This window comes from Corvus moneduloides, chromosome 20, assembly GCF_009650955.1.
Source record: "Corvus moneduloides isolate bCorMon1 chromosome 20, bCorMon1.pri, whole genome shotgun sequence".
Classification (NCBI taxonomy): Eukaryota; Metazoa; Chordata; class Aves; order Passeriformes; family Corvidae; genus Corvus; species Corvus moneduloides.
The window spans coordinates 4,300,047-4,325,337 of NC_045495.1; the positions used below are offsets into that span (position 1 = coordinate 4,300,047).

General features: G+C 54.6%; 2 protein-coding genes across 6 annotated transcripts; both read left to right on the forward strand.

The window, feature by feature from the left end:
• The first annotated feature begins 712 nt into the window (after positions 1 to 712).
• DHRS13 (dehydrogenase/reductase 13) lies at positions 713 to 3,578 on the forward strand. Its single transcript, XM_032129529.1, has 5 exons — positions 713 to 1,049; positions 1,136 to 1,254; positions 1,838 to 1,961; positions 2,039 to 2,350; positions 2,911 to 3,578. The coding sequence occupies exons 1-5, from the start codon at positions 923 to 925 to the stop codon at positions 3,237 to 3,239; spliced, it is 1,011 nt and encodes a 336-aa protein (XP_031985420.1). The 5' UTR covers positions 713 to 922; the 3' UTR covers positions 3,240 to 3,578.
• Positions 3,579 to 4,400: 822 nt separating this feature from the next.
• FLOT2 (flotillin 2) lies at positions 4,401 to 24,106 on the forward strand. 5 transcript variants are annotated; one of them, XM_032129525.1, is made up of 11 exons: positions 4,401 to 4,508; positions 12,037 to 12,118; positions 14,115 to 14,205; positions 19,965 to 20,088; positions 20,502 to 20,620; positions 21,015 to 21,128; positions 21,221 to 21,340; positions 21,727 to 21,941; positions 22,057 to 22,240; positions 22,395 to 22,544; positions 22,723 to 24,106. In XM_032129525.1, the coding sequence occupies exons 1-11, from the start codon at positions 4,460 to 4,462 to the stop codon at positions 22,759 to 22,761; spliced, it is 1,287 nt and encodes a 428-aa protein (XP_031985416.1). In that variant the 5' UTR covers positions 4,401 to 4,459; the 3' UTR covers positions 22,762 to 24,106. The 5 variants fall into 5 exon arrangements, with proteins under 5 accessions (XP_031985416.1, XP_031985415.1, XP_031985419.1 ...); XM_032129524.1 differs by lacking the exon at positions 14,115 to 14,205 and adding an exon at positions 15,951 to 16,041; XM_032129526.1 differs by lacking the exons at positions 4,401 to 4,508; positions 14,115 to 14,205 and adding exons at positions 8,231 to 8,358; positions 15,951 to 16,041.
• Positions 24,107 to 25,291: the final 1,185 nt, after the last annotated feature.

Here is a 25,291-nt window from a genome sequence, read left to right on the forward strand (position 1 = left end):
GTGTCCTGCCTGGGATGTGGGAGGATGCTGATAGGGAAGGGGGTGAGGACCGGAAGGTGATTGAATCATGGAATTGGTTGAGGTGGGAGGGACTCTTGAAGGTCATCAAGTCCAACCCCTGCAATGAGCTGGGACATCTTCAACTCATCTTCAACCTCACTTCAAATGTTTCCAGGGATGGGGCACATCCAGTTCTGGGCTACTCAGGGTAGGAGAGACAGCTTGAAAGTGTCCTGGAAGATCAGAGGACTGGAGCACCTCATTTATGAGGAAAAGCTGAGGGAGCTGGGCCTGTTTAGCCCGGAGAAGAGCAGACTGAGGAGATCTTACTCTCAACTACATGGATCTGAAGGGGGCGTGTTAGAGGATGGATGGAGCCAGGCTCTCTCAGGGGTCCTGAGCAATAGAACAAGAGGCAAGGGCAGAAACAGGAGCAAGGGAAGTTACACCTGAACATGAGGAAGAACTTCTTTACCATGCAAGTGCCTAAGCACTGGAACAGGCTGCCCCAAAAGGTGGCGGATTGCCTATCCCTGGAGCTACTCAGTCATCCAGGCACAGCTCTCAGTGCTCCAGGGAACGCTGCTCGAGCAGGGGGGCTGGACTAGATGACCTCCGATGGTCCCTTTCCACCGGAACCACCCCCAGATTCTGTGATCTCCCACCCCCCGGGGCAGGACCGGTCTCCCGGCGTATTTATCAGGGGGGCAGCGCTGGCCCGCACTCACCCTCTGTCTGTCTCTGCTTCCACCGGCGCCACGACTCCACCTCTCCGGTCGCCTGGAGCCGCGCGGACTTTGCCCCGTCCGCCCGTGGCTCCGTCCCGGCGGGGCGGGGATGCGGGAGCGGGGCGGGGCGGCCCCAGCGCTGCGGGGCGGGCCCGGGCCGGGCCGGAGCTGCCCGGAACGGCGACGACGACGGGATGGGGTGGGCGCTGCTGGGCACGGGGCTGCTGCTGGCACTGTACACGCTGCTCCGGCACGGGCTGCGCAGCGCCCCGCGGCCCCGCGCCCGCCCCGAGCTGCGCGGCCGCACCGCCATCGTCACCGGTGAGCGCCGGCAGCGACCGGCAGGGACCCGCGACGGGCCCCGGTGCGGCCCTTGGCCCCGCTCACCCCCGCGCTCCGCTCCGCAGGGGGAAGCAGCGGCATCGGCGCGGCCACGGCGCTGGAGCTCGCCCGGTGCGGGGCCCGCGTTATCCTGGCGACCCGCAGCGCCCGGCGGGGAGAGGCCGCCGCCAGCCGCATCCGCAGGGTGAGCGCCGACACCGGCACCCCCGGGGAACCCCCGGCATTCCTACCCACGGGACATTCCCAAACATCCCTAGGGCACCCTCAGGGCAGCCCTGGCACCCCATGAGCAACTCCAGGACACTCCCAGGATACCCCCGTGGCACACACATGCAGCCCAGCAACCAAGGGACAGCTCCAGGACACTCCTGGGATACCCCTGGGCACCCCCAGGACACCATCCAAGACACCCAACAGGACATCTCTGAGCATCACATGAGTAAACCCCAAAACACCTCCATGGGTACATCCAGGAAACCCCCAGGCACTCCCAGGAGACCTCCATGGCATACCCCGGGAACAACCCCTCAGACACCCCCACAGGGCATCACCAGGCACCCCGAGATACTCCAAGAGAGGGGCACACTGTACCCCGGGAATGGCTGCAGCTTCCCATGCTGGGGGTCCCAGCACATTGCAGCCCTTGGGCCAGATCCGGTTCCCAGAACATCCCCCTGCCCCTGGCTGTCTCCAGCCCCCACCCAGGGCAGAGCACCCCCCCCCGGGCTGTCCCCCTGGCCCTGCCCCAGGCCCTGCTGTGCCCACAGGAGACAGGGAACAACGAGGTGCTGTTCATGCATCTGGACCTGGCCAGCCTGCGCTCGGTGAGAGCCTTTGCCAGCACCTTCCTGCGGCAGGAGCCCCACCTGCACCTCCTCATCAACAACGCAGGTGAGTGCTGGGACTCCAAATCCCCTCTGCACCCCCAGGACACCACCATGAGCTGCCACTGCCTCCTCATTCCACAGGGGTGAGCATCGGGGGCACGACAGAGGATGGCTTCAGCCTCCCCTTCCAGGTGAACCACCTGGGCCATTTCCTGCTGACCCAGCTGCTGCTGGAGCGGCTGCGGAGCTGCGCTCCCAGCCGGGTGGTCATCGTGGCCTCCAGCGCTCACTGCGCCGGCCGCCTGCACCCTGAATCCCTGGGCTGGCCGCCCTCGGGGCTGTTCTCCACCTTCCAGGACTACTGTGACAGCAAATTGGCCAACGTGCTGCACGCCCGTGAGCTGGCCACGCGTGAGCAGGGCACACAGGTCACCTGCTACGCCGTGCACCCAGGTAGGACCCAGCTCGCCTTTGGTGTCTGTCTGTGATCTGCACACCTCTGTGTCCCGTTGTGTCCCTCTGTGGGGGTGGCCTTGTGCTTTGCTGCTGTATCACAGGGAATTCCTGCACGGGGAGCATCTTCCTGTTGTGCTGTGCGGCCCTTTGCGTGTGTCCCTGTGCACAGCGTCTCCTTTCATGGTGTGTCCCTTATCTTGGCATGTCCCTTTGCACCTTGTCACCTTGCACTGTGCTCCTTTATACAGTGTGTTCCTTTTACAGTGTCCCTTTGCACAACATATCCCTTTATACAGTGTGTCCCTTCTCATATGTGTCCCTTTGCATGGCATCTCCCTTTGCACGTGTCCTCACATGGGGCACACCCACACACCCCCTCCCCGGCCTTGCACGGCCAGGACAAGCGTGGCAGTGCCTGGGGACAATCACAGCCGTGCTGCCCATGCCAAGGCCACCTTGGCCATCTCCCTTAGGTGCCCATCCACTGGGGCACACAGGGGGACGCTCCATGGGGGACAGTCCATGGGGGACGCTCCATATGTGCCAATCTCCCACAGGGTTCGTCAACACTTCTCTGTTCCGGCACGCGCCGCTGTGGCTGAAGCCGCTGCTGCTGCCGCTGGCCTGGCTGCTGTTCCTGGACCCGTCCGAGGGGGCACAGGTGGTGCTGGACTGCGCCACACAGGAGGGCCTCGAGCCCCTCAGTGGCCGCTACTTCACTGACTGTGGCCCCCGGCTGCCATGGCCGGCAGGCCGTGATGACCGCCTGGCACGGGCACTCTGGGAGGGCAGCGAGCGGCTGGTGGGGCTGGGGGTGGCAGGGGGACAGTGGGAGGGACATCAGGAGGGACATCGGGAGGGCCCTGCTGCTCCCACGGCACAATAAAGGGGATGGTGGTGATGAGGGAGCCCAGGGGGTCCTGTGTGGGTGTGGAAGAGGAGTGTGCGAGGGGCGCCAGCCCTTGAACATGGACACACACCGTGCCCTGCACGTGCAGCAGAGCTGGGGGGTGACAGTGAGTGAGTGTGCAAGGGGATGTGTGTGGGTGCGCAGAGCAGCACGCCCAGGCCTGCACACACACTGCAGGACACGCACCCTGCCTTGCACACCCATGCAGTGTCACACATCCCTTGCACACTCATGCAGTGTCACACACACACCCTGCCTTGCACACCCATGCAGTGTCACACACACCCTGCCATGCTGTCATACACCCCCTGCCTTGCACACCCATGCAGTGTCACACACATCCCTTGCACACCCATGCAGTGTCACACACACCCTGCCTTGCACACCCATGCAGTGTCACACACATCCCTTGCACACCCATGCAGTGTCACACACACCCCATGCCTTGCACACCCATGCAGTGTCACACATCCCTTGCACACCCATGCAGTGTCACACACACCCTGCCATGCTGTCATACACCCCCTGCCTTGCACACCCATGCAGTGTCACACACATCCCTTGCACACCCATGCAGTGTCACACACACACCCTGCCTTGCACACCCATGCAGTGTCACACACATCCCTTGCACACCCATGCAGTGTCACACACACCCCATGCCTTGCACACCCATGCAGTGTCACACATCCCTTGCACACCCATGCAGTGTCACACACACCCTGCCATGCTGTCATACACCCCCTGCCTTGCACACCCATGCAGTGTCACACACACACCCTGCCTTGCACACCCATGCAGTGTCACACACATCCCTTGCACACCCATGCAGTGTCACACACACCCCATGCCTTGCACACCCATGCAGTGTCACACATCCCTTGCACACCCATGCAGTGTCACACACACCCCATGCCTTGCACACCCATGCAGTGTCACACATCCCTTGCACACCCATGCAGTGTCACACACACATCCCTTGCACACTCGCGTCCCTCCCTTGCACACCCGCGCACACCGCGCATGCGCGCACCCCCATGTTACCCGCGCACGCGGCGCCCAACATGGCGGCGCCCACGGCCCCGGCCCCGCCCCCGGGTGTGGCACCGACCTCCCCAAGATGGCGGCGCCCGCGGGCCGCGCCCCCGCCGTGCGAGGCGCGGGGGGTTGTGGGGGCGGGCGGCGGCGGGGCCGCCATGGGGAACTGCCACACGGTGGGGCCCAATGAGGCGCTGGTGGTGTCAGGTACGGTCGGGACAGAGGGGCTGTGGGGTGACACGGAGGGGACCCTGAGGAAGTTGGGGGTCTTGGCTGTGGGGGAGCGTCAGGAGTTTGAGGGGTCTCTATTATGGGGGGACCGTGAGGGATTGGGGCGGGTCTCTAATGGGGTGTGCTAAGAGGCGGGGTTTGGAGTTTCCTCTCAGGCATTTGAGGGGTCTCGATCACTGGGGGCCCTGAGGGAATTGCGAGGAGGGGGATGTCTCTGGGATGGAGCCTCATGGGAGCGGGAAATCGGAGGGTCCTGGCTGTGAGGGGACTCTCAGGGGTTTGAGGGGTCCCTATCGGGGGGACACTGTCATGGAGAGAACCTGTGGGAGTTGGGGGTGTCTCTGTGATGGGGTGTGCAAGGAGGGAGGAACTGGGGGGGAGTCCTGGCTGTGAGGACACTCCGAGGGATTCTAGGGGTCCCTGTCCTGGGAGGGCCCCGAGTGATTTGGGAATAGACAGGGAGATGGGAGATGCTGCAATGGAACTGAGGCTCCGGGGTGGGGTCCCTGCATGAACCCCGGGGCTCTGGGGTGGGGTCCGGTGTCAGCAGCAGCACTTCCGATGCTGCTGATTTCGGGTGATATCAGGCAGTGGCACCAGCAAAGCTCTGGGCCCCCGTTAACAGGCTTAGGCTTGGATTGCCAGGAAGCTGTCCTGTTCCCCGGGACAGGTTGGATTTCCCAGGGAAGGGGAGCTGGGTGTGAGCATCCCCCTGGAGCAGAGCGCTGCAGGTTTATCCCTGCAGTGCCCGTCTTCATCCATCACATCCTGCTGCTGCTTCCTCACCAGCACATCGCCTGGACTCTCAGTGGTGCTGGCACTGGATGCAGGTGATGCCCATTGGACATGTGGAATGTCACCAGCAACTGACTGAGGTGACTGAGAGTGGGGTTAAACAAGCCAGCAGTGAAATCCCCCATGTCTGATTTACCCTGTAGCTGCTTCAATGCTGCTGAAGCTCCAGGCTGCACTGTGGCATGGACCAGGCTTTGTGCGGACAGGATTATTATTAATTAATTATTGTTAGATGAATTCATTATTGTTAGGTGATGTGAGGGCTGGGAGCTTTACTCTGTGGCAGACTGAGGCCAACTGCAAGGTAGTGAGCACCCAGTAGAAAATGCACGTGAATGTCAGGGCTGTGCCTCAGTCACAGCTCTGCCACGCTTGCAGCTATGTTATTGTGGTTTTGGAGCCAAAGCCTCCAGCAAGCTGTGGCTGATCTGTTATCAGTTCATCTCTCTTGGATGACAGACCTCTTACAGGAATTCCTAAGGAGATGCCAGGAGCAGGCTGCAGTTCTGGCAACAAGTATGCCCACTCTGGTGATGGCTTCTGAGGAGTTACAAGCTGCACCCAGCAGCTGCCCAGAGCAGCAGTATTCCTTGCAGTTTTCCTGGTCTGCAGTTCCCAGTGGGATCCAGAGCTGATGCTGTGCTTCCCTCCAAAGAGCCCCCTGTCAAAATTGGCACTGCTCAGTGAAATGCCACATTCACGGGAAGATTGGGAAGCTGTGCTCCAGGTGTGCCAGGATGCCCTTTAGTCTCAAAGCTTGGGTTTGCTTCTGTTCAGCTCTGGAGTTTACAAAACGCAGCTTCCAGGATGAGCCAGCAGGAATTTGTGGCATCTGCTTGCAGTTCCAGGCTTGGTGCTTTTCCACAGCCCGGAGCAGCGAGCCCAGGACACTCCTCTAAGTGCAGCTGCGTTTTGGGAAGGGAGCAGAGATCACGCCGGGTTCTGCCAGTTGGGATGGGATTTGGAGCTGCCACCAGACTGGTTTTTCTCAGCTGCTCCCCAACATAGTCTGCAGATACTTGCTGAATCCTGAGGGCACCAACTGGGAGCTCTGCAGGGCCCTGCAGCTCCTCTGTGCCCGTGTGCAGAGCGGCTGCCAGGGCATTAGTGAGAGGGTGTAGCTACAAGCCGTTGAAATTCCAGGAACTTGAGCCATGTTCCTCTGGGGAAGAGCAGGAAGGACCTTGTGGGCCAGCATTAATTTGTGTGATACTAAGTTGGATTTGGGGAGAGAGGGGAAGGGAATGAGAAACCAATAATAATTACTAATAAGCCAAAATAATATTAAATACATTTTAGTTAATTTAATTTAAATAAACCAAATATTATTAGAGGCAGGCCTTTGGCTTGCAGTGTCGAATTGTCATGTGGTAGTTATTTGAAAGACTTCACTTTTTGGGAGGGTTTTCTTTACTTTCTTTATTCAGCCTGTGCCCCTTGGCCTTTAGTCCCGGGCTTCCCCTGGCACATGGGTTTTTCTGAGGAGGGTTGTTCCTTCTTTTCACTTTCTTGTGAGACACTCGAGTTCCTCCAGTGCTCAAGGAGCAGCCAGCTGTGCTTTGGGATCATGGAGCTTTGTAGCCTTATTTGGGAAGCTGCTTCCCAGGCACGGCTCAGCACTTCATTGGCGCTGCCATCCTTCCCCTGCTGAGCAACATCGATCTCCTTCTAAGAAACTGCACTGCTGATTGATCCATTGGTGAATAGTGGAGCCCAGGATTTGTAGGAATGCCCCACAGAGCCTTGAGTCTCCCCACATTGTGAGTCTGACTTTTCTGGGAGACTCCCTTGGCACAAGGTCTGAGGAGGCTTTGGCAGGAGCAGTGAGCCTGCTCTGAGCAAAACTGGTGCTGGTCAGGTTTTCAGGGAAATGCACAAAGTACCTGTTCACCCTGATATCTGAATGTTCCCACCAGGGAACCAAATAGGCTGTGAAATCCTGGGTTTGGGTTACAATCTGGTTAAATGCAGCTTTTGTGGCTAAGGGTCGATCTGCTGATTTTGAAATACAGTGCTGTAATATTTCCACAGAGTGTCATAATAAGGAAATATGTATTTATAGTGACCGTGTTAATCTAACAGTTACCAAACAGCATTGCCCAAATCTCTACAGCTGAAGCATTTTCCTTCTGGGTGGCAAAGGCTGCAGCAGAGGAGCTCTGAGGGGAACACCTGGACATACATGAAGGGGGAAAGTGAGCACAGCCCTCCCTGTTCCTGCATTAGGGAGTGAAAGGAGGAAAAAAAACAGGGGTTTGCAACCCATCCAACCCAAGTTTATTTCCTAGGAGGCTACTGAAACAAATATATTGCTTGTAACACCTTGAAGAGCACAAGTAGAGGTATTTTCCACATCCAGCTAATCTGATTCCCTCTCAGGTGAGCAGAAGTCAGCTTGAGAAATATGCTTCAGCCCAGTTTCTCAAGTTTTACTTTAGTGCAACACCCTTTGAGGCTTCTTGATGTCTGTCAAAGTAAAAGAAGAGCTGGCAGCTAATTCTACTTTTGTGGGGGAATTTCCTGCTGTATGCCAGCAGTCAGGTGTATGTAACCCTTCCAGGGCTGCTCTAGGCTCTTCCATCTTCTTACTGCATCCCTTTTACTCCTCAAGAACTGTTCATGTCTTTGAGACTGTGCTGTTTTCATGTTACTTTTCTAAGTTGAAGGCCTTAAATAAGAATTTCTTGAGGCTCTTGAAGCCCTTCCTGCAAGAGACCTACAGTCCACAGTGCAAGGAGGAACTGGTTTCTCAGATATTATGAAATAAATATGAAACTGCCTGGAAAACCATTGCCAAGGAACTTGACAGTAGCTCACTGTTCAGCTGAAAGAATTTATCAAGTAAGTTCCTTGTTTTGGCTTGAATAATGGAATCAAGAATGTGCTTATTGAATTTGCAGACTGAGCTGGGAATGGATTCGAGAGCTTTGAAGAGCTGGATCAGGATCAAAACAAACTCTGGAGACTGACCCAATGGGCTGAACAAAATCTGATGCAGTTCAGGAAGGAGGAATGTAGAAATTACACTTAGGTGAGAACAGTCTATTGCATGAAAATGGAACGGGAAGGTCCAGGCCATGTCCCATGGAAAGACGTGGTGAGCAGCAAGAGCCACCTGAACCCTAAAGCTGGTGGTGCAATTCCAGTTCTTCAGCCTCAAAAGAAACAGGAGTTTGTGGGAAGGAGCAGGCAGCTTCAGCTGGGTCTCATGTGAGGTTTTGCCCTGTGTTCATACAGTTCATTCAGTTCAAACTGTTCCCCAGGGTTGTGGTTGGGATGTCCCACCTCTCATACCAAGCAAGCTGTGCAGGAAACTTGCAGTGCCACTGATGGTCATCTGCCAGGTTTAACTGAGTGCTCCTGCAGATTTAGGTTTGTCATTTTGGCAAGCCAAAAATCTTTCCCCATGGTTGGTTTCTCACTGCTTGTGATGCTCAGGGGTTGCTGAGAGTGCAGCATTGCATCTGGTCTCAAGTCATGAGTGCTCAAAAGGGCTCTTACGCAGCTCATTTGGGATCTTTCCTTCTCAGGAGATGCTTCTTCACCTTTTTACAGGTGGTGGGGCTCAAGGATTCCCTTGTCATGTGCTTGTTAAATCTCCAGAGCTTGCAAACTACTCTTTGGAAAGCCTGTTAGGTGCAGGTGGACAATAGTCTCAGGCTTTTACTTTTGGTTTCCAAAAGGAATTCTGGGGTAGTATCTCTGATTTTGTTGTGTAGCTTCATTGTTGTTTCTCTTCTCTGAGTTACTGTTTACAAGATGAGTTACTAAATGTATTTTTAAACTCAGTCTGTAGCATTGTTACTCATTAAGTCATTTTCATGTAGATGACATCCAGAATAAGATAGCCAGTGCAGTCTGCTTTCATCTGCTGCAGTGACCATCAGAAGCTTTTATGGATTCAACTCAGAACCCTGCATCTTTTAAAATTAATTTTTGTTAACCTTATACCATTCCTGCATGTGAACAAAGCCTAATTTATATGCACAGCAGGGTCTAAGAACCAGACACTGACTTTAGTCTGGGCCCTGCTTTAGGATGTGATTTTCTTTATGTATGCTTTTGCATTCCTCTATCTCTGCATTATCTTCTGCCAGTAACTGTTTTCAATTACCAACTTTTTCCTGGTCTGCCCGCATTCAGCAGCCTGTTTACCATGACCTGATTTTGGAACGCTCACCACTTCCTGCCACAGAGGTAACTCAGTACCTGAGTTACCTGGGAGAGCAAACAACACAGAGCTTGTTCAGATCATCCCAGCTTTGATGTTTTGAGCCCTGTGTCCCCAAAACTGTTGAGGCTCACGTTCTTCCTTGCTCGCTTCCTGCATCTGCTGAGAGCTCCTTTTATCTATCAACTCCCAAGCGATTAATCTTATTTCATAATAAAAAAACCCCAAACAAACAGACAACGTACTTTCCCCTGGCTCTGGGAATTCTTGCTTGAACATGGGACCCCTTTACTGGGAAGAGGCCAAGCTGGCTGGCAGCTCCCTGGCTATGAATCCTCCATTTGTGGCCCCGCACACTGCCCCGGAAGAGGCACGGTGGATGTTTGTGGAAGTGATGGCCAAGCAACTGTGAGACCCAGTCTGCTGGAACAGTGGGCGTATTATAGCTGGAAAAGGCAATTTCTCTGCCAAATCTCATTGTGCAAGAGGGTTTATTCTTCAGCCTTGCAAAGATTTCGCTTTGTTGGTTCCTTTTTCACTTGCTGCCTGAGAATTGAGAAAGAGACGGCAGGACTGCCATGGAAAATGAGCCCTCAGCTCCTCAGCCTTACCAGGACGGAGCTCTGCTGCGCTCAGACGTCCAGCGTGCGTGAAAGCAACTGGCTGGCATCCCACTCCTCCTTAATGTGTTCGTTTTCCCTGGTTTTTTAGGCTTTGAACAGTTTTTGACATATAATCTAGCTCAGTAGACCGTGCCCTGCAGCTGCGTTGTGTAGCATCAGGAAGCAAATGTAGAGCTTGTTTTGGGTGTGATACTAAATAAGGTATTTTCGTGCATTTCCTACAGAAGAAGAGGAACATCTGTGTGGAGAGGCACTTTCCTGTAACAATGGTGGGTTTAGGGTGCAGAGCTTTCTCAGGATATTATTAAGAAACAATTAACAGAGGTTTGGTAAAGACCACATAGACCCTGTGAAATAAAATACCTTTCCATGTGGTGCTGCTTTTCCCGAGTGCCAGGAACACCTCCCTTCCTGTTCTTGGAAAACAAGGGCCTGGCTGAGAGGCTGAGCTAACCAGGCTGACGCCCTCCAAGAAATGTTAAAGGCATTGTGGTTACTGCAGGATGTTGTATCATCAGCTTCTGTAACGCTTGCCTGGCTGAAATAGCCTTCCAGCTATGGGAAGAAGCCAAAGGCTGGCTCTGAGCTCTAGGCTGTGCAGCACAGGAGATCTGAAAAAGTGTGTAAAGCCTTTTCCCGTTTGTGTTTAATTCTTACTGAAGTGCAAGGGTGAAGAATTGTAGATGGGGCTCATCTGCTGGTTTGTCAACCATTGCATGGAAGCCAGCAAAGCAGGCAGTATGTGGCCAGTGTTTGGGAGCAGGCAGAAGATAGCTAAATGCTGGGGGACTGGGAGGAAGAGGAGGAGGACAGGGAGGACAGAGTCCCCTCCTGCAGTCGGAGAGCCCTGCAGGCATACTGGCCTGGATGTGTGCTGCTTCTTCTTCTTCATTTTGATCTCTTGCAGGAAACAATAATGGTCATTTCGCTTGAAAGGCCTGCTGGCTGCTGGCTTCATCCTTCTCCCTTTCCCCTCCCACAACCCAAAGCTCCCACAGCCACGCTGTGTTCCGCGTTCCTGCTCTTCCTGTGCGCCGGCTCTGTCTTGCCTGTAGAGATCCATCCCGCAGGGCTGGAACTGTCTGTTGCTCTGTTTGTACAGCACTCATCTTGCTGAGGGCCTCAGGCACTGCTGTAGTAAGAGTGATTATGGAGAGCAGACAAGAGAGGTAATTCTGGCTTGATCTGCCTGAGAGTCAGCAGCTCCCAGCCCTGGTCTGAGCTGGGGAGCTGCAGAGCTCCTCTCTTCCCAGCCATGAAAACCCGGGGCTGATCACTGGCAGGGTGCTCTCTTGAAAGGCAGCAGGTGTCTTGTTCCTTAAATCAAAGATACAAAAATCCAGACAGCATCTTCTGGCTTCACTGGGATCAAATCTTAAATGTGTCAGAGGAGTTCTGGAGGCTGCCTGAATCTTGGGCACATGCAATTCTGAGATGGGCCATCAAAGCATCAGACACTGTGCTACTTACACAAGCCAGAACTAGGAGGTATTTTTTGGGAGCTCAAGGGTTCTTCCCTCCTCCAATGCTGACTTGAGAGGTCCTCTGGGAATTTAAGGGTGGTGTGAAGGAAAGGAGGTGGGTTTGTTACATGGCTTTCCCTAACAGTTAACATCACAGTTGAAGATACTTACATTGATTCTGGCTGCTAAAAGTGCTTAACAAAACTAAAATAAAGCCCTGATTTGAGATACAGTCACTTTCTGTGTGTTACTGTTGGTCATAGTGAATTATACAAATACTATTTTCCAACTTTATAAGACAATTCCAAAAAAAGTTGCCTTGGGAAAACTGCTGTGTGAAGCCCATGGAGAGGAGGAAGAGCATGAACTTCTCTGCTTGTAAGTTATTCCCTGTCCAAGAGCACGTGCATGTGTGTGATCCTGATGTCTCTGTGCTCTCTGCTGTGCTGCAGGTGGCTGCTGTGGCTCTGATGAGAAGCAATATGTGTATGGAGGCTGGGCCTGGGCATGGTGGTGCATTACTGACACCCAAAGGTAAGGAGACCCCTGTTGTTTGTGGGCTTTTGGAGAAGGAATTTGGCAAAATCATCCCAGTGGGGCTGTCAGCAGTGTCTTTAGGAACACTGGACCAGGCACTGCATATGAAACCAGGGGTGAGCATCAGGAGTTCTTTGCTGGCTGTTGGCATGGGGACAGCTGGATGCCACAGTGCAAAAGACACACAAAAAAAGAAATCACATGCTTTCAGCTGAAGTACTTTTCAAATGGCCTCTATGTCCACAAGAGGAGCCAAGTCCTGCCCAGTATGGCTCAACCCCTTAGCCAGTAACAAACCAGTTTGTGACCTGCAGTGCACCAGTGCCGCCCTCTGCTCCTCAAGTCTCTCTTTGTAAAGACTGCTGACTGCTCTCACCTTGGGAGCAGACTGTTCCGATTTAAAACCACGGGATTTCCTTGCTCTCCCTTTCCTCAGCTGTAGATTTTGCTTGCTGCTGCTTACAGTCTGGGCTCTGAGCTGACATGCTGTGGTAGTGCTGCTGTCCTGCTAATACGGCTCTTTGTCTCTAGGATCTGTAGGAATGCTCCCTCCCAATACATCCCTCATGCCCACTGATGCAGGTTTCCTCCATCTGTGTAAAAAAATAACAGGGAAAAGGATAAAGACGTGACTTTTGGGTTCTACACTGAATGATGGCCAGAGGTTGTAGTTAACCCTTACAGCCTCTTCCAACTTCTTTTCCCTGTACCTGTGTTGCCACCAGCAGACAAAGTGAGCATGTGGCTGCCCTCACTCTGCACGTGATGGAAGGTGGGAGGGGAAGGAAAAGCCCAGCTTGTGGGTTTAGTGTTTAAGGGCTGTGTTTGATCCAGACAAGCTTCATTCCCAGGTTTTTGTAAGACATCTTGTTGGGAGAACTGTTAATTGAACAAATGGTTCTTCCTTCTCTTCTTTTGTGAGAAGTGCAGAGAACGGTGCAGGACCTTGACCTGCCCAGTACAGGAGATCAGATACATTTGGGAGGCTGGTTTTTTAAGTTAAGGATAGGCTGAATCCAGGGCCAAGAACTGGATTGCCAGGAATGAGCTGTTACATGATAGAGGTCTGCGCATTATTTAGCAAATGGGGCTCTTGACAGGAATTCCAGCATCCAAACAAATCTACTGTAAAATCCATACCATTCAAACAGTTCATGCCATGGGATGTGGGGCTTAATTCTCCTTTCTCAAATGCCATAAGCTGTGCCCCAGATGGAGCCCACTGCATTAACATGAAGAGTGAGACAGATTTCCTTCTCTGAAATTAGGACATTTTTTCTGGAACTTCCAGTGCTGCAAGCAAGAGAGACAGGAGCAATTGTGTTGCTGTCAGCGGCATCCCGCCAGGTAGCATTAACCTGGGAACAAAAGGAACAGTTAGAGCTGGCAGGGTGCTGGGCACTTACCCTGCTCCAACCTTGAGCACTGGGGAAAAACAAGGGGAAAAAATGCTGTCCCTGTTTAGGGGTCAGAAATAAAAGCAGTGAGAGAGACAGCATGGTCTAATATGCCTCTGGGGGAGCCAAATGGTGTTAATTCAGCTTCTCAGGACAGCACTTGGAAGCAACTTCTCTCCTCAATGCCTTAGCCAGGGGTGGGTAGCCAGGTCCCTGGCATTTTCATTTTTCTGGCCTCTCTTAAATATTGACACAGAAGCATCTAAATTATTACCAAAAGGAATTTTTCCTGGTGTCAACAGGGGATTCCAGCTGACACCAGGATGGCGTAGATGGTTCAGTTTTATGTGCAGGGTGGGCATGAGCCCCCAGCCTATCTATCCTCATTAAAAGAAGCTGCTGTATGCTGCAAACTCTCCCCCCCAGCGACCAGGGGAGCCGATTATGGAGCCCTGGGAGCAGGCAGTGGGAAAAAGGCAAACTGAACAGGGAAAAGCTGAAACCTCAAAGTCTCGTCTGTCCTTTGCAACGAGTGTCTTACTCTCTGGTAACTGCTCTGTGTATTTGCTGTCCTACCCTTACTCCTCCCTGCTCAGAGTGTCTTTGGAGGTTTTGACCATCCTCTGTCGCTGCGAGAATGTTGAGACGTCGGAGGGGGTCCCACTGTACGTAACAGGGGTTGCACAGGTAATAATCCACCAGCTTCCTAACACCCTGTCTAACTGTTTATCCCTCTGTTTTGAGCAGCAGCAGCAGCAGCAGCAGCAGGATAACAAAAACTAATGATTTTCTAATGGGACAGCTGAAATCTCCATACCCTCCTCTCCTTCCCCTTCTCCTTCTCCAGCACTTGCCCTGTGGCACTCCACAGTTAACAGATAATGCAGACAGGTACATCCCTGGCAAATTCCAAATTCAGCATTTCTGTACCTAATGTTTGCTCCTGCTGTAACCCTTTCCTTGCCAGCACGGTCTCCATTGTGGGCATGGGGGAGAGCAGAAGGGCATCTGCTTTTGTGTGGAGGCACAGGCAAGCCAGGTTGGATTCTGTACAGGATTTGGGACAGGTGGGAAGGCAGGCTTTGTGTCATTTCAAAACTGCAGCTCTGCCTGGCTCTGCAGTGTTGGCTATGGATTCCCACTCAGCCCTTCTTCCTCCATATGGAGACACTGCCCATTTTGGATGTTGTCACCTCTGAAAGTACAGCACAGAGACCTTGGATGAGTTGCAGCACACAGGACTGACATTATGAACCATTAATGACCAAACATCCCTGTGAACAGAACTAAGAAGCAGCACAGTTTGGGAATTAAATTCCAAGTCTAGATTAGGCCTTCAGAAGGCTGAAATCCTACAGTATCTGATTAAAGCCGTGAACACATGGCAAAAAATGCCTGTGCATGTCCTGGACAGTGGGATGTGTTTTATCAGCTCCCAGTTTGCATGCCAGTTTAATTAGGACAGTGGCCAAGGCAGGCATGAATTTGCAGGGATAGGTTTCAGCACTTCCAGCCAATTCTGGAGCAACTCAACGTGCACGCAGCAGCCCAGGGCAGCCCCTTCATGGTTCAGATGTTTGACCTAATGTTCACTGACACAAACTCTCTGCCCCGTGGCTCCCTGTCCTGACTCCCGACGCCTTTCCGGCTCATTATGGCTGACGTGGGAGCCAGGCTTGGCTTCCTGGAACAGAACCTGCCACAGCCAAGGTTCTGTCCCTTGTCTTACGAAATTATGACCTGCAGATTGCTGGGACTGACCAAAGTACCTCAGGCCCACCTGGGGTGACTGAGAAAGCTCTGGAGCTGCAAGATCTTTTCCTGGGTGCCTGATACTCTACAGGCGTGGCCATAAAGAGCTGGAGACTCATTTCCATCTGCCTTTGGGTCACAGGACACTGGAAAAATAGAGAGAGAGGTGAACCAGGTCAGGGGGTAGGTCTGTGTAGGGCTAACCCAGGGCTGCTTCTTCAGCATCAGTGCCAGGTTCTGCCAAGCACCAGTGCTCATGTGAGGTGGGTGGGAGCATCCCAGTTCTGTGCTGTGCTTCTGAACCAGTGACACCATCCTGTGCTGCCCCAGCATTGGGCAGCATGGCACAATGAGCCTCTGACAGAGGGCCCTTTGTGGTCCCAAAACTGCAGCTTCTGGCCCCTCACTAACCCAGCAGGAGGGAAAGGGTCACAGGATCATTTCCAGTCTGGATTCCAGCCTTTGCTGATAAATTGCCTTTAAGCATTATCTGAAAATCTATTTCTTGGCCGCAGTGCCCAGTCTGTCTCCAGTCACAGATGTGGTCCCTTGGCTGCATTCTGTGCCTGTCTTGCATTACCTGTGATGAGTGCGGCAGGTAGCTTGGGGCAGGAGATGCAAAGGGAAGAGCTGTGTGTGTGTAACCTGGAAACGTGCAAATATTTTACGTTTTTTGGCAGGATTTCCCTAGAGATAATGACGTTACAGCCCAGGTGTGAGGACGTAGAGACGGCGGAGGGGGTAGCTATAACTGTCACAGGTGTGGCACAGGTACAGTAACTCCAAAACATCATTTCAGGAATGCATGTCTCTAACTTACATCTGGTTTTCCCCCTTAAGAGGTGGCTGTTGTCCAGGGAGAGAAGCCAACTATGAAATAAATCCGTGTACCAAACCACGCTGTCCTTGTTGGTACAAACACACTCCAGTATGTTCCATGTGGTGAAGGGGGTTGTGACCTCTCCTCCTCTCCCTAAAATAATTTTTTCTGGTGTCTCATTTGTCCACGTGGCAAATGAGGTGTGTGGGGGTGACTTGCTGTGTTTGTGGAGTGCTGATGTTCTGTGGTGGCCTTGGAGCTGTGTGTGACCCCACAGGACTGACCCATAACCTCCTGAGATGGTATCGAGCTTTATATTCCTTTGGATTGTTATTGTTAGCACATGGACCTTGTACTTCTTCATGGTGAGTTAAAGCTTAAAAAAAAGAACTTAGTCCCTCCAGGCGCTAAAACTGGCGTGTAAATTTTTTGGCTGGAATTGAATTTTGATTCTCTCCAGCTTTCTTCAAATGTAAGAACCTGCTTTTGCTGCTTGTGGCAGCACACCAAAACCCTGCACTTCTTGGAGTCTGAGGTCTGCTGTCCTGGTACAGGCTGTCCTTGGGGCCAAGTCCTGCCCTGGGGAGGATGCTGGGAGGGAAATGTTAGTTTTTGAGGGAATTGGGTTCCTCAATTAGGCAGCTGGATGCTGTGATTGAAAATTGTTCCTGACAGCTCATTCTGGATGTACAAACCAAGAGCGGCTCTCAGTGCACACAGGGCTGTGGTCACTGTGTGTCCAAGGCATGTCCAGGTGAGTTGTCACAGGATAAGTGGCTGCCACATTCCCTGTGGGGAGCTCTGGAGCCAAGGGGAGCTGCTGAGTGATGCAGTGATGTGACCAAAATCCCTCATGGAGCCAGCACCCTTGGTTTCAATTTTTCAGTACTTTATATCCGTCTTTCAGTTCTTTTCCAGTTCTTTATATCCGTCTTTCAGTTCTTTTCCAGTTCTTTATATCCATTTAGCTGCTAAGGCGTCACAAAACCCCAGTGGTCTTTGCATGGTTGGCAAAATGTGTGCACCCATGTCTCCCTTCACACTCTTTTCCTAAATCTGTAGGCTTTTCCTTCTGTATTTGGTGTTTCTCTGAAGCCAGCATTCCCTTTTGTCCTAGTTTTGGGAAATCCCTCCATTGCCTGCAAAATGGTCTGGTAGCAGAGGGCTGGATCACCAGGTGCCTTGATTTAAAAATGCAGACCCCAGTTCATCTCATTTGTGTTACTCTCTCCTCTCACTGTTCATTTTTTCCACTGACAGTTAATTTTAAAGCTGGGATCCAAAAAATTGCCACGCAGAAAGCAGCCTCAAGGCTGTTGGGGATGTGCATGGCAGAAGTTACCTTAACTTTGCAGAAGTACTTTTGAGACAAAGATTTTTCTTTTAAGGGCTTGAGCAAAAAAAAAGAAAGGGAAAAAAGCAAACAACTTATTCCTGGAGAAAGAGCTTTTAAAGTGTTTGCTGTAATGATAGAAATTCTTAATGTGCACAAGGATGCTGTTCTTTTTCTTGAGGAGGGATTTAATGAGTGCTCACCAGTAGTCTCCTCCCTGCGTTGGCTGGGTGCTGGGATGTGCTGGGATGCTGCTGCCTTGGGCCATGCTGGGCTCTGTATCCTTCTGTACCATTTTCCTGAGCCTCCAGCTAATTGGATTCTCTGTGCTCACCCCTCGCTGCGAGTGCAGCTGGCCGGAGCAGGGTGCGGCGGCATCGATCCTGCACACAGGATTGCTGGATGGAGGCTCTCTGATTCCCTGCCAGCCGAAGGCTCTCCCTCTGATGGGAGTGACATTTGAGAAGCACTGAGTGTCGCAGTGCCCTGCCTGAAACCCTGCAGAACACACTGAGCACGAATTGCTCAACTCTGGTTTCTTTTGTGCAGCCTTTGCTTTGGAGGTTGGGATCTGTATTCCGTGCAGGGCCAGGCTCCCATGGGCTGTCCAGGGCTCACCAGTGGAGGCTGGCTGGCTTTATCCAGAGGCTGAATCATTCCTTGCTCCTAAGCACCGCAGGGATTCTCCTAATGAACATCCTGCCCTGTGCTCTGTCCTCCCCACAGCTCCCGAGGGTGGGGATTGTTTGGAGAGGTGGAATTGCTGGCAGATGCTCACCATAAATGTTGCTGCTGAGTCTAATTGCTTTTAATACTTGCAAAAACCTCCCGTTCGCTGTGGCAGGGCCTTGTGCAGGGCTCACGCTCCTGGGTGCAGCTCCAGAGCAGCTCTCCCAACTCCCCCTTGTGTGGGAAGAGCACACTGCTGGCCTGGGGTGTAGGGACAAGAAGCCACTGTGGAATTGGCTCCGAAAGGATCCCGAGAGGCTTTGGGGACAATGAGGAAGAGGATTGCCACACTTGCCTGAGGTTGTTTGACATTTTTGACTGGGAGAACCAGTCTGGGAAGCAGCAGTAGGAAATAGGCTCAGCCTGAGTTGGCCTTTCTTCACATTACAAGGGGCAGGGTTGTGGCAGGTGAGTTTTGGCCAGCTCACTGTGTCTAACACAGTCCACCTCCTGTCCCTTTAGAAGATGACAGTCAGTCCCAGTTGTCCTGCTCTCTGGCAGGGCTGGGGCCAGGTGCTGCAGTTTGGCTCCAGAGGGATCATTTTGGATGGATCTCAAGAAAGAGTTGTGTTGCTTTTGCAGCTGGAAGTGCTCTAGAAGGTATTGGGATGAGGTCTGTAGGCTGTGAATCCCTCAGTAGTGTGTGCTGGGACCCTCAGAGGGTCCTTGTGCAGCATCTGTGGCTTTGGAAGTCTCTGAACCAGGTCCAACCAATGCCCTTGGGGCAGGACTCCGGGTGCCACCAGCTCCTTGTAGGACAGGAGGCGCTGCCCAGCACAGCTGTGTCCATGAGAGGGTGCTGTAGGATCCAGAAAGCTGCGTGGCTGCTATGGACCTGCTCCTTCTCTGGTGCTGCCAGGCACAGAATGTCCCTGTGCCCAGCCTTTGCCTGAGCCCTCAGACTGGGCAGGGCCACCAGGAGCTGACATCTTGGTGGGTTGCAGCTCCTCATAGCTGGGTGCTGTAGGGCACAGATCTCCACTGCCTGACACACTCCACGGGGATTTGTAATTCACTTTGCCTTTAAAAAGCAGCCCTGTGACCAGCAGGACCATCCTAAGACCCTGGCTTGGCTGGAATGGGGGTGCTTTTACACCTGGCTCTGGCTGTGGGAGGTGAAAATATTGCTGTGTCCCACTTCTGGGGATCATCACCAGACTGACAGTATGGAGCAGAACAGCCAAGTTCTGACCATGACACATTGGAGTCTGGCAGCTCCCAGCTACAGGCAGGACAAACCAGTGTGCTGTGGTCTTACTGTCTCATCTCTCCTTCCAGGGAACACTGAATAGAGCCCCTGTTCCCAAGCTGCTCCTTGGGTTTGTCAGACTCTTTCTTGTTTTCTGCCTTTCCTTGGTCAGAAAAAAATTAATTCTAGTGAAAGAGGAGGAAGAGAAAGGTAACAAAATGGCTTTTGGCCAGGGATGGTAACAGCCAGCTTTCTTCTGACTCTGGTGTTGGTGCAATGGCTGAACTGGTATTTCAGGGCTTTTTGTAGGATTTCTGTGAGTTGGGACTGGTAGGGCCGGGCTCTGTCCCCACTGCTGTGGGACAGATGGCTGCAGGGAGCACCTCCATGCTGAGCTGCTGTAGGGGTTTGGACAGCAGCACACAGAGCAGGGCCTCGCTGGCTGGTCCACTGGCCTGGCTCAGTCTGGTGACAGCTCAGTGCTGTCCCTTGGAGCATCAGTAGCATGGGGGCCTGGCAGCCTGGTGGTGGTACTGCTGCTTCTGCTGCTGCTGCTGCTGTTGGGTGCCTGCACCTCCTGGACAGGCACCTTCAGTCCCTTTGGTTCTGTCTCCTGTCTCTAGGTGAAGATAATGACCGAGAAGGAGCTCCTGGCTGTGGCCTGTGAGCAGTTCTTGGGGAAGAACGTGCAGGATGTGAAGAACGTGGTCCTGCAGACACTGGAGGGACACCTGCGCTCCATCCTGGGTATGGAGGGGCTCATCCCCTGGAGGCATCTCGAGTGGCTTTGTCCCTTCTCAGCTGGCTGGTCCCAGCAGTATCGCTGTCACCACGCAGCCACACGGGACCTTCCTCTGCTGCCTGCAGAGGTGGCATCTCCCTTCCAGCAGCTCCCTCTGTGTGGCTGGGCGTTGTGATAAATAAGTTTTCAGTGCCTGCAGCAAGAGATGTCTGAGTCCCCAAGGGCCACAGGTAGCACATGTGGGTGATGGTTGCACTTGTGAGACTGAGATGTTGGTGCCACTGCAGGGGCAGAGGATTATGCCCTTATGCCCAGGCCTGAAGAGATTAGGGACAACGAGGATGTTGCTGAGCTTAGACCCACGTCGTTGCGTGTTACCTGTTCCAAATAAAGTGCTTCACCTTCCTCCACTCTGCAGGTACCCTGACAGTGGAGCAGATCTACCAGGACAGGGACCAGTTTGCCAAGCTGGTGCGGGAGGTGGCAGCTCCCGACGTGGGTCGCATGGGGATCGAGATCCTGAGTTTCACCATCAAGGTACGCCCAGATGTTGGGCGCTGCACTCTGGGCAGAGCTGTGGGAGCAGCAGGAGAGAGCCTGGCCCTGACTCCCCTGCTGACAGCCTGTCCCAGCCCTCCGGGAGTTTCCATGACAGCCGCCGCAGCATGTCCTGTATCCAGGCAGCTGGGCCAAGAGCAGCTGGGTAGCTGCCTCTGTAAACAGGCTCGTGGAGAGAGCTGGCTGATAACCCAGCCCCCTGGGAGTGAGGGAAGATGTCGGGATGGCCTTTTTCTCCCTGCCCTCCCCTGTTTGTTTGGAGCGGCTGACATGGCGTGTTCTGACCCTGGGTTGACCGCACTGAGCTTCAGTAGGAAGGGAGCAGGATGGAGTCACTTGTTTGAAGTGCTTATGACTTATCTCCCCTCCCCAGGATGTCTATGATAAAGTGGATTACCTGAGCTCCCTGGGGAAGACTCAGATTGCAGCTGTCCAAAGGGATGCAGACATTGGAGTGGCAGAAGCCGAGCGGGATGCTGGCATTCGGGTGAGTCCAGAGATGTGCTGGGCTTCCCTGGAGCAGCCTCTTCTGCTCCAACTGCACGCTCTGAAGCTCTGCTCTCTGTTCCCTCTCTGCAGGAGGCAGAGTGCAAGAGAGAAATGCTGGATGTCAAGTTCATGGCAGATACCAAAATAGCAGATTCCAAACGGGCTTTTGAGTTGCAGAAAGCTGCCTTCACTGAGGAGGTCAACATTAAGGTGACAGCATCCCACAGCCCACTGCTGTTTCCTGGAGGGTCTGTGATGGTATTGGTGGCTCTGGGACTTGTCAGCTTCCTCCTCCTGCATCTGTTAGGAGAACTAGAGGTGGAGAACCCAGGTCTGTGTGTCACTGTGAGCTCCTTGCAGCAGATGCCTCTCCTGTTTGCAGATATTCGGTGGGACTTGGAGGAGAGGAAAGGGTGGGGAGGGTTGAACCTGGAGCTGGTTGGGCTCAAGTGCTGTGGGAAGAGCAGCACTGAGGATTGGGATGTCACCCCTGGGAAGAGGTTCAGTAGCAGGAGTCGTGTCTGGTTTTGGAGTCCTTGTATCTGCACACAGGAGTTTGTGGCCCAGACCCCTCTTCTCCTCTTCCCCGTGTGCAGACTGCAGAAGCCCAGCTGGCCTACGAGCTCCAGAGCGCCCGGGAGCAGCAGAAGATCCGCCAGGAGGAGATCGAAATCGAGGTGGTGGAGCGCAAGAAGCAGATCGAGGTGGAACAGAAGGAGGTGGTCCGGATGGAGAAGGAGCTGATGGCCACCGTGAAGCAGCCGGCCGAGGCCGAAGCCTATCGCATCCAGCAGATCGCCGAGGGCGAGAAGTGAGTGAGCCCCTGCCCTGGGCTGGGGAGGTGGGAGCACAGTGCTGCCCTGAGCCCCTGCTCCTGGGCTCTCTGAGGGATCCAGGTTGCTGCAGGGCTGTGTTTCCCTTTCCAGGGTGAAGCAAATCCTCCTTGCTCAGGCGGAGGCGGAAAAGATCCGCAAGATTGGAGAGGCTGAGGCTTTTGTGATCGAGGCCGTCGGGATGGCAGAGGCTGAGGGGTTGAAGCTGAAAGCACAAGCGCTCCAGAAGTATGGAGAAGCTGCCCAGCTGGCTCTAGTGCTGGATGCACTGCCCGAGGTGAGGAGGGAGCAGCTTTCCCCTGCTTCAGGTGGACCAGGGGAGTTCCCACACTGGGCCAGGTCTCCTGGGGGCACAGCAAGGCCCTGTAGGGACCTTTGCCAGTGACCTGCTGAGCAATTCCTTGACTCTCTGCTCATCCCTGCTTCCCCAGATCGCTGCCCAAGTGTCTGCTCCCCTCTCCAAAGTGAATGAGATCGTTATTCTCAGCGGAGAGAAAGGCAGCACCATGTCCGATGTGAACCGTCTCCTGGCTGAGGTCCCCGCCTCCGTGCGTGCCATCACTGGTGTGGATCTCACAAAGGTGAGCTGGGCGCTGGCAGCTGGCAATGCCAGCTGCTCCTAGGGCACGGGGACCTGCCTGGAAGCTTTCAGTCTCCCAGGGAACCTCTCTTTCCCCAACCCTGTCCACCGCAGAGTGCAGGCAGCTCCCTGCCTTCCCTTCCTGCAGCCCTAACAGCTTCTCTCTTCCCCTCCTGCAGCTTCCCCTGTTCCAGAAAGCCACCGAGGCCAAGGAATGAGGTTGGCCAACCCAAAACTAGTGAAGATCACTCCCTGTTATGCACTCAGACATCAACTGCCTTCGACACATGGGAATTCCTTTTATATCAAAGACAATCCGAGTTTCATTTGTAACTGGTGCCTTATTTTGTAGGGCCAGAAAGATGCATGTCCTGTCTGCTGCTCTTTTTATTCCAAGGCTGGGAGAGGATTTATTTTCTAATTAACCTTGTGTTGTCTCAGGCCAATCCCATCCCCGGTTATGACTGGCAGCTTCTCTGGCGTTGCAGTCCCAGTGCCTTGCTGTTCTCTGCCCTGGGGTGAACACCTGGAGCTGGGAGCAGAGGCTTGGGATGTGGAGCTTTAGGAAAAGAACCAGGACCCCCTCCCCTGGTCTCCTTGCCCTCTCTCAGTGACTCTCCTGGGCACTGTCCCAGCCCTGCCTCTGCCCACAGCTGTCCCTGTGGCTGGCTCTCCCTGTGTCTCACCCCCAGGGCCCCCACAGTGCCAGCAGCCCTGCCCAGGCTGGGTGGGTGGCAGCCAACCCCCCAGGAGGGTGACAATCCAGCACTAGCAGTGGGTGCTACCCTCTCCCATGCTGGCTCCCCTTGGGGAATTTTCCTCATAGGATCTGGAGCAGGGAGCTCTCCACAGGGCAGAGGGAGCCCAGCTCAGCCCTGGTGAGGTCCCACCACCAGAAATACCAAAAAGGAGCGCTGTGCCAAAGCCACCCATCCCCTGAGAGGGCAGTGTCCCCAGATGCTGTGGCACTTCCTGACCCCACAACTCAAGCAGAATGGTGGTCAGAGGTGGGTTGGGGGACCAGCAGGACACTGAGGTGGGGACAGGCTCCTCCAGCACAGCCTGTACAGCTGCCCCTGCCTCCCTCCCTCCCCCTGCCTCTTATGGCCAGTGGCTTTGCTGTCTTGTGACAATGTGAAAGAGGTTGTCGTGTGTGCCCATCCTCCCCACAGTGCCACAGAGCCCTCTCTGCCCCTTCCCTGCCTGTCTCGATGCCTGTGCTCCATGTGGCTGGCACAGCCAGACCCTGTGTGAAGTCAGCCTGGCACTGCTGGGGGGCTGGTGGCATTTGGGGGTCCTGTGCCCACAGCTCAGTGCCCCCACCCCGTGCCATAGGGCGGGGGCAGGTCCCTCCCGGTGCTGTCCTTTGCCAGGAGTGACCCAGGGCTGGGGGGGCGCGGCTGCTGCGGGGCCCCCCCGTGCCCTCCCAGCGGCGTTATCGCTCCCCGGCCTGCGCTGGCCCGTGGGCGGCGGGCAGGCGTGCCGGGCCGGGCCGGGCCCTATCTGCATGTGCCTGCGCCCGCCACCCCGCTGCTGAGAGATAATAAACCCTTGTCACCTCCTGCCTGGGCTCTGTTTCGTCTGTCACGCCCGTCCGTCCCGCCCCAGCACCCCCGGGTGCGTTGCCAGCCGTGGCCTGGGCTGGCTGGGGGCTGCTGGCCCCGGAGTGTTCCCGCTGGGATGGGGGAACAAGGGGTGCGTGGAGGTGAGACCCCGGCTCACGCTGCTCCTGGAAAGCTCCTGGGAGCTGGTGGCTTCCCCACGGTCACCGTGTCCCCACGGGCTCTGTGTCGCAGCCCTCCGTGGGGGTAGAGCCCCACGGGGATGAGTGTGGAGCCAGGAGGCACCGGGTGAGCTCCACTGCACGGCCCGTGTTACCCCAGGGGCTGGCCACTGCACGGGCACCCCAAAGAGTGGCACTCTGGGCTCTGGAGCCGGGCTGAAGGTGCTCTGTCCCAGCAGCCAGGCTGTGGCAGCAGCTCGTGTACCCCCGCCCTGCCACCGGAGTCCTGTCCCAGCCCCACGCACCCTTCCCTGCGCTGGGGGACAGCAGGGCGGCTCTGGGGGTACCTGTCCTGCTCGGGGTCACCCTGCCAGCAGGACCAGTGACAGCCAGCACGGGGCTGGCATGGGGGGCTTTGCTACACTGCCCTCAGTGGGGAAAACAGTTTCTTTGTGCCCTCCAGACCCTCCATGTCCCCCCAAACACAGGGCAGGACAACAGGCCCTGTCCTATGTGTCCTGCAGGGTGGCCCTGCAGATAGACAGGGTGGGGACAGCTCTGCAGCTCCCAGGGCCTCCTTATCTGGAGTCAGACACGCTGCCCTGGGGCAGCATTGCTGCTGGGAGGGCTGTGGCACACGGGGGTCTCCTGTGACACCTGGGGGTCCCCACACTGGCTCTGTGGTACCAGCCTGGGGGACACTCAGGCCCCCTCTAACTCTGTGGGGTACAAGGTCACAGGGCAAGGGCTGCCCTTGAACACTGAGCAGGCACCAGGGCTGGCAGGCAATCCCATGGGGATAATCCCGTGGGACTCACCTGGAGCTAGCAGGGCTTGAGGGACTCAGGGACGCTTTGCCTATGTCACTGCTCTACATCCTGGAGTGCCTGTGCCACAGTTTGGGGAACACTACAGGCTCTGGGTCACAGCAGGGACCAAAACCAGAATGGGATGGTCCCTTGCAGCTCCCAAGTCCCCACAACCTCGTGCCCTGGGACAGGCTCAGACCAGGGCTTGACCCTGTA

Coding starts and splice junctions, on each gene's coding strand:
- DHRS13 (XM_032129529.1), top strand. CDS start 923: ATGGGGTGGGCGCTGCTGGGCACGGGGCTGCTGCTGGCACTGTACACG. Junction 1,962..2,038: donor CCTCCTCATCAACAACGCAG/GTGAGTGCTGGG, acceptor CTCATTCCACAG/GGGTGAGCATCGGGGGCACG. Junction 2,351..2,910: donor CTGCTACGCCGTGCACCCAG/GTAGGACCCAGC, acceptor AATCTCCCACAG/GGTTCGTCAACACTTCTCTG.
- FLOT2 (XM_032129525.1), top strand. CDS start 4,460: ATGGGGAACTGCCACACGGTGGGGCCCAATGAGGCGCTGGTGGTGTCA. Junction 20,621..21,014: donor TCCTGAGTTTCACCATCAAG/GTACGCCCAGAT, acceptor TCCCCTCCCCAG/GATGTCTATGATAAAGTGGA. Junction 21,942..22,056: donor CAGATCGCCGAGGGCGAGAA/GTGAGTGAGCCC, acceptor TTCCCTTTCCAG/GGTGAAGCAAATCCTCCTTG.